Below are 12,918 nucleotides of genomic sequence, written 5' to 3'. Positions count from 1 at the left end.
GCAATTCAAATTTAAAAAAAAAAAATTAAAAACCATTGCATTGTTGGGGTGAAATCTGGCCCCACTGAAATCAATAGGAGTTCTGCCATTGACTTTAATGGTATCAGGATTTCACCCGAGATTTGTTGTTGTAATATGTACATTTACATAATTCACACAAACAATATTATGAAATCAGGACCATAAAAGAAAGTAGGCTTTGAAACTGGGCTAAGTTATTACCGACTATCTGGTCAATATAGAAACAAAAGCCCCCAATCCTCCCCAAAGAAAAACAGGCTGCTCACTTTCCATTTTTTTTTAAGTTATACAAAACCGAAAGTCCTTTCCCTTGTACTTTTTCAAACTAATAGTTTCAGATTCTAATTATTAATTGTCTTGAACCGGAATGAGCAGGAACAATCACTCTGTCCACACATTCAAGACACCTTTTTGATGCAAAAAGAAAAGGAGTACGGCTGTTCCTCTGAAACCTTTTTGATGCAGTCTGAGATAACATATTTTGAAATTAATTCGAATCAAGAGCTGATGGCCTTCTACACCACTAAAACCTTGCCTTACCCCTCATGAAGGTACTAGGGGCAGAGTAGTTTTTGCTGTCCTTCACCTCTTCCCCCTCTCCCCTCCCCCCCCCCACACACACTTGGCAATGGGCTCCATGACCGTTCAGAAAAAACACTGCCTGGAGGGAATCATTCTTGGACTAGTTGAAGAGCTCCCTAAGAGCGAAATCCTGGTCCCATTTACATTAATAGCAAAATCTCCAGACTTCAATAGAATCAGGATGTCACCCTAGATCTTCACTTATGTAGATCCCAGGGCCCCAAACACCCCACAGTTAGGGTTGCCAAGCCTCCAGGATTGGCCTGGAGTCTCCAGGAATTAAAGATTAATCTTGAATTAAAGATTATGTCATGTAATGAAATCTGCAGGAATACATTCAACCAAAAGTGGCAACCCTACCCACAGTAGATGACATGAAGTGGCCACTAGTTTAAGGTAGTTTTAGGAGTAGATATAAATTAAATTTTCTACTATACCTTGTAGTCTTGTATAATATGACTGATTACTGGGTGACAAGTGGGTGAAGGAGTATCTTTTATTGGACCAATTTCTACTGGTGAAAAAACAAACAGATTTTGAGCTACACACAGTTCTTCTTCGGGTCAACCCATTTGGGTACCCACTATGTGTTGTGCTATGCTAACCCTTCTTTTGTTGTCTATAAATCTGGGAGGCAGAGATTAGAAACTACCATTTTTCACTCACAAACAATGCCCCCAAAATCAGTATATTCTTGCTTTCAGAAATTGTGGGGAGGGCTCCATTTTGCCCACATGCATCTCCCACAATGTTACCGCTTATAAAAATCAGACTATTTGTTTTCTTAAATGGATTTATTGCTTAACATGAAGACTTAAAGGATTAGATTCACTGGTATGCTCCAGCTGCTCAACCAGAGCCTTGCATATAGCTGAACATACCAATGAATCTATCTTAGGGGGACCCCATCACTGTAGTGTCTGTGTGCCTCACTCTGTGTATTTTTCCTTACGACACCCCTGTGATATAGGGAAGTACCCTTATCCCCATTTCACAGATGGAGAACTGAGGCACTGAACATTTTAGATTATGTGTTCACTGCAAACTTAGCCTGGGTGATTGGAACCTGGCTCCAAACATGCAGGTTAGCCGAGCCCGGGGGTAGGGGGTGGGGAAGGGGGACACTCTGGAAAGCCCTACTCAAATTACTGAGTCCTCACTGGTGCTGCACTCCCCTGCATGTGTTACTAGCACTACTGGGGGCATATCCCATCATTCTTTGCACTCCTGCAAGAGGAGTCACTCTTTGATTCTCACTCAGTGAATTGTGGGAGAGCCTGCCTATTCTTCTGGACAAGCATTGGAAGACTGTCAGCACTCAAGTGAGTTAGCCTGAATCCTCACTGCAAAGTGGGTGGGTTACCCGCCTGACTTAAAGCAGAACCCAGGTTAGAATCATAGAATATCAGGGTTGGAAGGGACCCCAGAAGGTCATCTAGTCCAACCCCCTGCTTGAAGCAGGACCAATTCCCAGTTAAATCATCCCAGCCAGGGCTTTGTCAAGCCTGACCTTAAAAACCTCTAAGGAAGGAGATTCTACCACCTCCCTAGGTAACGCATTCCAGTGTTTCACCACCCTCTTAGTGAAAAAGTTTTTCCTAATATCCAATCTAAACCTCCCCCACTGCAGCTTGAGACCATTACTCCTCGTTCTGTCATCTGCTACCATTAAGAACAGTCTAGAGCCATCCTCTTTGGAACCCCCTTTCAGGTAGTTGAAAGCAGCTATCAAATCCCCCCTCATTCTTCTCTTCTGCAGGCTAAACAATCCCAGCTCCCTCAGCCTCTCCTCATAACTCATGTGTTCTAGACCCCTAATCATTTTTGTTGCCCTTTGCTGGACTCTCTCCAATTTATCCACATCCTTCTTGTAGTGTGGGGCCCAAAACTGGACACAGTACTCCAGATGAGGCCTCACCAATGTCGAATAGAGGGGAACGATCACGTCCCTCGATCTGCTCGCTATGCCCCTACTTATACATCCCAAAATGCCATTGGCCTTCTTGGCAACAAGGGCACACTGCTGACTCATATCCAGCTTCTCGTCCACTGTCACCCCTAGGTCCTTTTCCGCAGAACTGCTGCCTAGCCATTCGGTCCCTAGTCTGTAGCGGTGCATTGGATTCTTCCATCCTAAGTGCAGGACCCTGCACTTATCCTTATTGAACCTCATCAGATTTCTTTTGGCCCAATCCTCCAATTTGTCTAGGTCCTTCTGTATCCTATCCCTCCCCTCCAGCGTATCTACCACTCCTCCCAGTTTAGTATCATCCGCAAATTTGCTGAGAGTGCAATCCACACCATCCTCCAGATCATTTATGAAGATATTGAACAAAACCGGCCCCAGGACTGACCCTTGGGGCACTCCACTTGACACCGGCTGCCAACTAGACATGGAGCCATTGATCACTACCCGTTGAGCCCGACAATCTAGCCAGCTTTCTACCCACCTTATAGTGCATTCTTCCAGCCCATACTTCCTTAACTTGCTGACAAGAATACTGTGGGAGACCGTGTCAAAAGCTTTGCTAAAGTCAAGAAACAATACATCCACTGCATTCCCTTCATCCACAGAACCAGTAATCTCATCATAGAAGGCGATTAGATTAGTCAGGCATGACCTTCCCTTGGTGAATCCATGCTGGCTGTTCCTGATCACTTTCCTCTCATGCAAGTGCTTCAAGATTGATTCTTTGAGGACCTGCTCCATGATTTTTCCAGGGACTGAGGTTCTAACCTGCTGGGACAGATAGCCCAGGCTGAAAGCACCACCAAACTCAGGTGAGAGGGGTTAGGGACACCTGAATAAGAGTCTGAGTCAACTCTGCAGTGAAGACATATATAGAAGCTGAAATCCTAGCCCCACACTGAAGTCAGTGGGAATACTCCCATTGACTTCAATGGGGCAGAACTCTACCCTAAGTGATTTCCCTAAGCGCACACAGGAAGTCTCTATCAAAGCTGTGGTTTCCAAGTCCCAGGCTAGTGCTCTGATTGCTGAATCTGGCCCAAATATGGGATAATTCTCATGACAGGATTTTTATTATTGTTGTTTTTTAACCCTTCTGTAGCCAACTCATATACTGCAGGGTGTTGCAATAAGTGTTGAGATAGACCTGTTCCCTCCAGATGTCTGGTGCTCCAAGCATTAGGTTGTTGCCTTCGATGGAATCCTATGAATATTCAGATTCCGTGTATGCTGCCAGAATCAAAGGCTGCAAAAACCCAATGCAAATTACTTAGCAATTCCTAACCCAGTTGTCTAGGCAGCCTGACCTTTCCTCCCAGGCTGCAGCGTCTGGCCTGCTGCATACAGGCATCTTCTGTCTCCCTCCCATGAGCCTGGTTCCCTCTGACCTCACAAGGATACAATTTCCTTTTCCCTGTATGCCAGGGATTATGGCACATTCTCGTGGCTGAATGCTGAACTGGGTAACAGTGGTCTCCACTGGTTAGAGTTTTTTTCTCCAGTCAGCTAGGATGGAGATAGGTACCCAGTAATAAGATGCAGACAAAACATTAGATTAATAGGGAGGTGGAACAATTGATATTGAAAAATCTCTATAGTTATGACCATTTGTAGGAAGTCAGATCTCTAAACTTCTCTACTTTCAGTGACTCACAAAAGCCTCTGATGAATCTGCTTATCTGTCCTGTCACAAGCCAAATGCAACAAATGATGTTTAATGCCCTAGTAATTAAATCTTTCTTTTACCCTCAAAAGGAAATACACAGTAATCAGCAACTGAGTCTCAAAAGTTAAACACTATTTATTTCAGAAAAGGAATACAGGGCAGAACTGTTATCGCAGGGGGAAAAAAAAACAAGTTGTATATTTGTATAAAAGGCGTGTTCTAATCCAATTCACACTGATGTTGACTCTAGCTGCTGACTTGAAGGGAAACTATTTATAAAAATAATCAAGTGTATTCTATTTATTTTGGACTAAGACATCACATTCCTTATTTAAATTCTTGTTTTATTTTAGTATTCCAGCCTGAATATGCTGTACTGTTTCCTGGTTAAAAGGATGTCATGGTTACAGTAGTTCAAAGGTTATTGTTGATTAATTTAAAAATTAACTTTGGCATTTTGTTTTTTAAATTTTACTGAGATCAAATGGAATGGGTGTAGTGTTATATCATGGGCCTGACTCCCACTGTAAGAAGTAACTCCACTAAAGATACTAGAGTTGCACTGATGTAAAAATGGTGTAACTGAGAGGACTATCAGGCCTTACATGGATTCATAGATTGCGCTCCCTACTAATATAAAACAAGACTAACCAGCATTGCCAGCCCCAACAGAGCCACAGAATGGTAAGAGTACTAATATATACACATCAAAAGGAAAATAATATCACACTCCATATTCATAAATTCATAGTTTAAAGCCAGAAGGGACCATTAGATCACCTAGTCTGACCTCCTGTATATCACAGATCATTACATTTCATCAAGTTACCCCGGGATTGAGCCCAATAACTTGTCTTTCATTAAAGCATATCTTTCAGAAAGGCATCCGGTCCCGATTTGAAAACATCAAAAGACGGAGAATCCGTCACTTTCCTTCATGGTCTGTTTCAGTGCTTAATCCCCCCAAACTGTGGGGCGCATCCCTCTAGGAGGGCATGGAGGAACATTCAGGGAGGCGCAGCAGAGCCCAGGCCAGCCCCCCTATGAGGGGTGGGAAGGGAGCGCCACCCAGGCCTGCTCCGCCCCCAGCTCTGCTCTGGCCCTTCTCCCAGCCCCAGCCAGGACTCTGCTCCTGACTCCAGACCCACCCCCAGCCTTGTCCCCTTTATCTCTATCTGCATCCCCCCCATACCCCGGGAAATGGACAGGGGTATGGAGGGGTGCGACCCTGAAAAATTTGGGAACCACTGGCTTAATCACCTTCACTCTTAAACACGTACACCTTATTTTCCAGTTTGAATGTGTCTGACTTCAGCTTTCTGCCATGAGTTCTTGCTATGCCTTTGTCCCGGAGATTAAAGAGCTCTTTAGTATTCAGTATATTCTCCACTTAGAAGAATTTATACACTGTAATCAAGTCACTTCTCAGTTTTCTGTTTGATCAACTAAACAAACTGAGCTCTCTAAGTCTCTCACTGACAGGTATATTCTCCAGCCCTTGAATCATTTTATGGCTGTTTTCTGTGCCTTCTCCAATTTTTCAACATTCTTTTTAAACTGTGGACACTGGAACAGCGGACACAGTAGTCTATTATCAGACTCACCAATGCTGTATATAGAGGTAAAATGATAAAATCACCTCCCTACTCCCATTTACCCATCAAAGCATCACATTAGCCCATTTTGCCACAGCTTTGCATTGGGAACTCATATTGAGTTGCTTGTCCACTATGACCCATAAATTCTTTTTTTAGAGTCACTGCTTCCCAGAGTACAGTCTTCCATACTGGAGGCATGTCTTGAATTTTTTTCCTATATGGGCCCAGTATGCTAAGTGTTTTCATATTTACTTTCAGATCACTGATGAAAATGAGGAAAATAGTATCAGGTCTAGTACCAATCTAGTACTCCCATTTGATGATGGTTCCCCATTGACAACTGACTACATTTTGAGATCCGCAAATTAGCCAGTTTTTAATCTATTTAACATACACTTTACTGAGACTGTATTGTGCTAATATTCTAATCAGAATGCTGTGTGGTACTATATGGGGACAGATAAAGTATAAAAGCCACATTTTGTATACTGTTCTCCTACTGAATGCATCCGATGAAGTGAGCTGTAGCTCACGAAAGCTTATGCTCAAATAAATTTGTTAGTCTCTAAGGTGCCACAAGTCCTCCTTTTCTTTTTGTTCTCCTACTGTAACTAATTTTCATTGCAAAGTTTAGGAGTTGCTTGTTTGCCTTAAAAGCCACAGCTGTGAAAGGCTTTTCCCATTTTTAGCCTTCATACTGGCACATCAGTTGCGTCTGGGTCATTTCAGTGAAAAACATGATGACTCATCTGAACGCTGCTATAATAATGTATTTCAACTGAAATAGCAGAACAGTGAATGAGATACTTCAATCCCAGGGGAAAAAAAAAAAAGTAGAAGCAACACGCATTTGATTAGTTCTCATATGGATTCCACAGTTTTCTGAAATGGAGAAGATGCTACAAAAAGTGTTTAAACATATCTGCTGGGTACTGCTAGATAGTACAGTCGGTCTTATACATATTATCACTGTAGGTTTGGGAGGATTAGATTTTTATTAGTAAATGTTGATTTTACCTTACACAAACTGATGAAAAAAATATTTCTATGAATAATTAAAATTTTAGATCGGCAAAGAAGAAAAATGTGGTTTGAGAGCAGATTAGAATTCAATTTAAGGATATTTACTTTGTATATTTAGACATGTGATGTTAAAAATTTAAGTTTTCATGGTTATAAAGCTTTAACAATTATTGTCTCACACCCCGTTGCCTGATCCCCATACAACTTCCCACAACTATGGAAACTTACAGCTGTAAAAATTTCTAAAAATAAATGCTTAAACCCCATAATTTTGTGCAACTGTGAACTTTCAAAACAAACAAAAAATGCTTAACAATCAGTATTATCAGTTGAAATTATAAAATAAATAAAAATCAAATTCTGCCAACATTGTAAATACATAAACAAGAATAAAAGAATAATATCTTGCAAGTGTCCAAAAAACAAACTGCATGCATGTTGATCTGCCTGAGGTCTTAATGTTTTTTAAATCCTGTTTACTGTCCACCATGATGTGAAGTCTGTAGTGCTTTGAATCTACTGTGTGCAGGTAGGAGTCCTAGGATCAAGTCAGATCTCAATGTATTTCCTTCTCAAACCAAATGGGGCTGGCAAACACTGTGGAGATAATATTCTCAGCTTCCCAGAGGGAACGGTTTTGCATATCTCACACTTTCTACTCCCCAAAAAGCTGTTGCCTGGTATTACAGCTTTTGAGGAGACAACTACCTTCCTCAAATGCAGGAAAAATAAATGAGTTACAGCTGGAGTTGAAGGGGAAAAAGATACAGCTTTATCTTTAACATGGGTAAAACTCCCCAGTTCAGACTGGCTAACACTATGTAAATTACTGCTGGTTCAGTAAACTAATGGGATTTTGGGTATATACCAGGCTTAATAGTATGGGCAGGGAGCCCTCTGCTACAATGATGATCTTCTAGAAACCTTTCTGCTATCTTTTACTTCTCAGTTTCATTCAGAAGAATGACCTGGTTTCTAATCTTTGCCCGAGGCCTGCTTTATAAAAAGTGCTAAGAGGCCATATATATACACACACACACACACACACACACTTTATTTCTGTTTGTACAATTTACATCAAGCCAAGGATTTCACCCTTGCCACAGTGCCCAGTCTGCTTCTCTCAAATAAACTATGAATTTTTCATAAATATATTTTCCTTTTGATCACCCCCATGCCCCAATCCCTGAATATGCCACCAATTATTCATATGATCCACGGGTTAAGGATTGACAGCCCTGGAACGGAAGTTTCCTGTTTATCCACAGAATATGTACAGCATGGGAAGTAGAGGAAAGCTTCCCAATGTTGCCCAACCACTTGGACTCAATTCCAACTAGGAGCCATCTCTCTGGAACAGAGGACTGGTCAGTCTCTAGAACCATTCAATTCTTGACAATATCAGCCGCAAGGCTGCCTGAGACGAGCCTTCCATTAGAAGTTAACGGCTTTTGGCCGCTATTGATTTAGGCCAGTGAATTAGAAAGAGGTGCAAGGCTCTGCATCTATGCCTGGGTACCCAATAGCCCAAGTTCTTCTAAAGAGTAGTACAGAAAAAATAGCACTTTTTTACATCAAATGTATATGTTATTTTTTGTACAGTGGTAGCAGCTATGTGCCCGCATATAACCAAAAGACAGTCCCCATCCCAAAGAGCTTTCAATCTAATCAAATATGTCTTTTCTTAAAATAAAAACAAAAACAAAACACTTTAAGAGGGTTTTGCTATTTTCTAAAATAATGTAATATTTTTCACTTAGAGCAAGATCACAATGCACCATAAGATGCCCCCTATAGTCCCCTGAATAGGCTGTGGGTCAGTGTGGAGAGGGGGATAAAGTGGTCTCCAGGGAGCCACTATACCCCCTGCCATAGAGGCAGGTAGGAAGCAGGTCGATAGGTGCAAGAAACCAGCAGAGCCTTGACTCTGCCTCTCCAGTATGCCACTGGCCAGCATATCTTAGCAAAGCAGGGAAGTAAATTGGCATAGGACAGTAACAGATTGCTCTGGGAGGGAGTTAAGAGGGAGCCAGGGGTGGAATTGTGACTCAGTCTGCTCTTGGAGCAGCACAGCTACTCAGTGCTCCTTGCCTATGAACTGAGAGTAAACTCTCAATTTAGCCCTTAAAAGATTTTCTCTAGCTATACCCTTAAGTCCATCCTAGAGAGGTGGTGGGAAGTTAGAACTCTCTTGTAATGCAGACGTCGGAGCCTGATGCCCAGGTTCCATAACCAGAGGATGTGGTCTGCACCAAGGGAGGCCAGACATTGTGACCTGCCCTCTAGATGTCAGGTTGAGCACACTTCCACCTCATGAGTTATTGTCTGTGACTTCTCCACAGTCACAGAGTGGGGAGGAAAGTTAAATAAAAGGTTAGAACCTTCCTACCACTCCCCCACCCCCGCAACAAGTCCAATCAAAAGAATAAAACTAACCTGCTATATGTAAAATATCATTCAATCAGACTGCTTCTCATTACATCTTAGACCTGATTCTTCAAGGACTGTAAGCTCTTCAAAGCAGAGACCATATCAGTGAATTCCTAGCACACTGTTGACACTATACATTTTAATGTATTTTGATTTATAACAAATATACATTAAAAAGAGACTATCCAGGGCCTCAGGCACCTTTGCCAAAAATTAAAAATACAATCAAATAAAAAGTAAAATCAACAGTTGTTTCTCACTTCAAAACCAAAAGAATAAAATAACCAACTACAGCAAATCAAGCCCAACCAACAGCCTCATCCCTCCAACATATCAGCCACCATTATACCCTCCTCAGCAACCTGGGTAAACAAACAGGCCTTGCAGCATGCCCATTAGTTCAACCAATTCAATGATGATGAGATGAAGAAGAAATAGGAAAGATAGTAGGCTGCAAAGTGGAGGGCCTCTCATGATGAATGCTCTGCCAGAACTCCCACTCTAAGACCACGTCTACACTACCCGCCAGATCGGCGGGTAGTGATCGATCTATCGGGGATCGATTTATCGTGTTAGTGTAGACGTGATAAATCGATCCCCAATCGCTCTGCTGTCGACTCCGGAACTCCACCAGGGCGAGAGGCAGAAGCGGAGTCAACAAGGGAGCAGCGGCCGGCGATCCCGCACCGCAAGGACTCGAAGTAAGTGATTCTAAGTCGATCTAATATACGCAACTTCAGCTACGAGAATAGTGCAGCTGAAGTCGACGTATCTTAGATCGATCCCCTCCCCTAGTGTAGACCAGGCCTTATACTTCGGGGTTTTCAGCTCAGATACATTCACTTATAGGAAATGTAGCAATATGGCATGGGGAGAATAACTCTCTCTCAAGTAGGTAAATCCCTGGCCATTTTGCCTCTATAAACCAGCACTTTAAACTCCACCAAGCAGCCCATGCTGATCATGGACCACTGGTGGTGTGCTCGCAGCTTGCATGACCTAATAAACGGACTACCACATTCTGCACCAGCTTCAGTTTCTGGATTGACTTAAAGTGTAGCTTTAGAATAATCTAATTTTAAAGTGGGAAAGGGATGGATCACAGTAACCAAGGTTCACATGTGAAAGAAATGAATGCAATTTCCTCGCCAGCCAAAAAAGGAAAAAACGCTGTCCACAAAATTGTTATTAGATGACAATTGAACAGCAACTGGAGACCCAAGATCCAAGACCCCAGACTGCGAAAAGTGGACACATATTATCAAGACAAAGGGTGGATCAAATCCTCACTATAGCTTCTAGTTGCTTCCCTCAAACTACCAGCAACTCTACACTGAGTTTCAGCCAACTAGCTCTCATCCATGCCCCAGTCTCACCCAGGCACTGGGTCAGGCACTAGTGTATGTTATAACACTTATTTTATTAGGTCAATTTTTCAAATACATTTATACTATTGTAAGCCATGGAGGTTATCGTTTTAACACATTTAATAGGGCCGTATTGTTACAGTTTTGGACTTCCTTAGTAATGAAGGTTATATGATATGCTTTACAAGATTTTCTAAAATTATGGCTAAACTTATTGCAGTGCTACAGTAGCCACTTAAGTCTTATGTCACTTACACAGCCCCATTTGTCTCGAATGCTCACTTTTGATTTTTCCTCATATTTCACAATGCCCCATATTCTGGGAGCAATCTCCCAATTCACACAGGATCTGGGGGACGAACTGCTGGTTGGCGGGCAGGAAGCAGATGCCACTAAGGATTCATATATACCACACCACTCACGCTAACGTTGAACCTTGCGCTGTATCAGCCACCAGGCCAAACTCTTGCCTCTGCTAAACCAAATCGCCTCACCACAGCCAAGAATTTCTTTAACAAAACATTAGGAAAACCACCATGATTAGAACTGTGTTCTGGTTTATCAAACCATTTGAGTCTTGTAACAGGATGTTTCATAACAGGATCTGCAATGTTTAGCAGCTTGAGCACCTGATTTCGAGTTTATTTTTAAAAGTGCCTTTAGGAGGGCATTAGCCCTGAGCTGTGCGGCTCCCAAGTGCACGACACTGCAATGTTTAGGGAAGGGGACTCTCGCTGAGCCTCACTTACGGCAGCCAGTTGCTAAAAGCAGCACCCTCCTGGCAAGAGGCAACCCTCCGCGCTGTTGCACTTCTCCAGGGCAAAACCTCAGGTTTGAATAAATATCTCCTCATGGGAGAGGCAGCCCCATAAGCACCTAGCCATGCCCCTGACACACACACACAGAGCAACCTGTGCCCAGAGAGGGACCCCGGCTGGCCCTGTTTAGAGAGGACAGTCCTTATCCTCAAGGCAAGCTTGGCTCTGCCCTCCGGCCCGGGGCTATTCCCCAGCTGTGCACCGCTGGCGGACACTCCCACGCCCCCGCGGGCAGCCCCAGGCGCACACGGCATGGCACCGTACCGCGCACCCCCACCCGCTGCGGGCAGCGAGCGCTTGCCGGCCCCTGGCGGAGAGGAGCCGCCGCAGGGACGGGAGACGCGGGCTGCAGCTGCCCGCCGACGCGGGGCAGGGGGCTTGCCCGGGGCGTGCAGGCAGCCCTGTGGCTTCCGGAGGCAGCGCTGCCTGGGGGGCTATTCTGAACCCCGGGGGCGGGGGGAAGCACCTTCTTCTCCTCGGTTCTCAGCCAGCTGCAGTAACCCGGTCGTGGCGGGCGGAGCAGGGCAATAAACTGCCTCTGCTCCGTGCACAGACGCAGAGCGAGGGCTGCCCCGCGTCTCTCCCGCCTGGCCTAGGCAGGGGAGCAGCCAGCTGCAGGCAGCCCATTTCCCCCCCCTCCAGTTCCAGCCGCCAGCGGGCACCTGAGGAGCCTGCAACAGGCGAGGGGGGGAGGAGGGGGAATCCAGGGCTTGTGTGCCAGGCTGCAAAGGGAGATCAGGAGTCTGAACTGGGGCGAGTTCAACTTTCCAGTGTAATCCCCCTGCCCAGCCCTGCAGCTCCTCAGCGCTGCAGAGAGCCCCCTGCGCGGCTCGCGGACGGGCTCTGCCTGCAGACGTGTCCCTCTCTCCCGCACAAGTTGCACTAACTTGGGGAAGGGAGGTGGGGGGACTGCGGGAAAGCGCCCGCGAGGTTTCCGAGGAGAATGTGGTTTACCTGTGGTTAGATTGTCATTGATCTTCAAAGGCACCCTCAGGATGTAGACTAGGAAAAGCATGATGAAGAACCACAGGGTCCAGAGATAAGTCCACGACCAGACGATGCAGGACTTGAGCTGCTCCAGAAAGCCTGTCCCAGCTTCAGCCATGTTTTTGAAGAAGAAGAAGAAGAAAAAAAAAAAAAAGCCAACCCTGCTCTCTGCTGCCACAACCTCTCAGTGTGTATTTATGGGATGATTCATGCCTCCCAAAGTAGACTTCTCCCCTCCCTTAAGGTTTCCATACAGGCATCTCTTCCAGCCGCAAAATAATGAAGAAAATATTTTTAAAAACCCTACGTACACAAAATAGCCCCACCTCAGCTCGGTCTGCGTCTTTCTCTCTGTGCCTAGAGTGCTCCCGTTTACAGCTGCAGCTGGGTGACCCCAATTAAACTGATTTCACCAAAAAGCACATGAACTGAACAGCCTCTGGGGTCTATTTGCAGG

At 44.4% G+C, this 12,918-nt stretch overlaps 1 protein-coding gene across 2 annotated transcripts in view; it reads right to left on the bottom strand.

The window, feature by feature from the left end:
- Positions 1-12,605, bottom strand: part of ST7 (suppression of tumorigenicity 7) — a 234,648-nt gene extending 222,043 nt beyond the window's left edge. The window contains exon 1 of one of the 2 annotated variants that reach the window (XM_048836149.2): positions 12,429-12,605. In XM_048836149.2, coding sequence (XP_048692106.1) covers positions 12,429-12,579 — 151 coding nt within the window. In that variant the 5' untranslated portion in view covers positions 12,580-12,605. The remainder of the gene's footprint in view (positions 1-12,428) is intronic. The other variant, XM_048836152.2, reaches the window with a different exon arrangement.
- Between the last annotated feature and the right edge of the window lie 313 nt (positions 12,606-12,918).

Source organism: Caretta caretta, chromosome 1, assembly GCF_965140235.1.
Source record: "Caretta caretta isolate rCarCar2 chromosome 1, rCarCar1.hap1, whole genome shotgun sequence".
NCBI classification, from domain to species: domain Eukaryota; kingdom Metazoa; phylum Chordata; order Testudines; family Cheloniidae; genus Caretta; species Caretta caretta.
The sequence above is the reverse complement of the archived record's forward strand: the minus strand, read 5'-3'. Positions and strand labels throughout refer to the sequence as shown.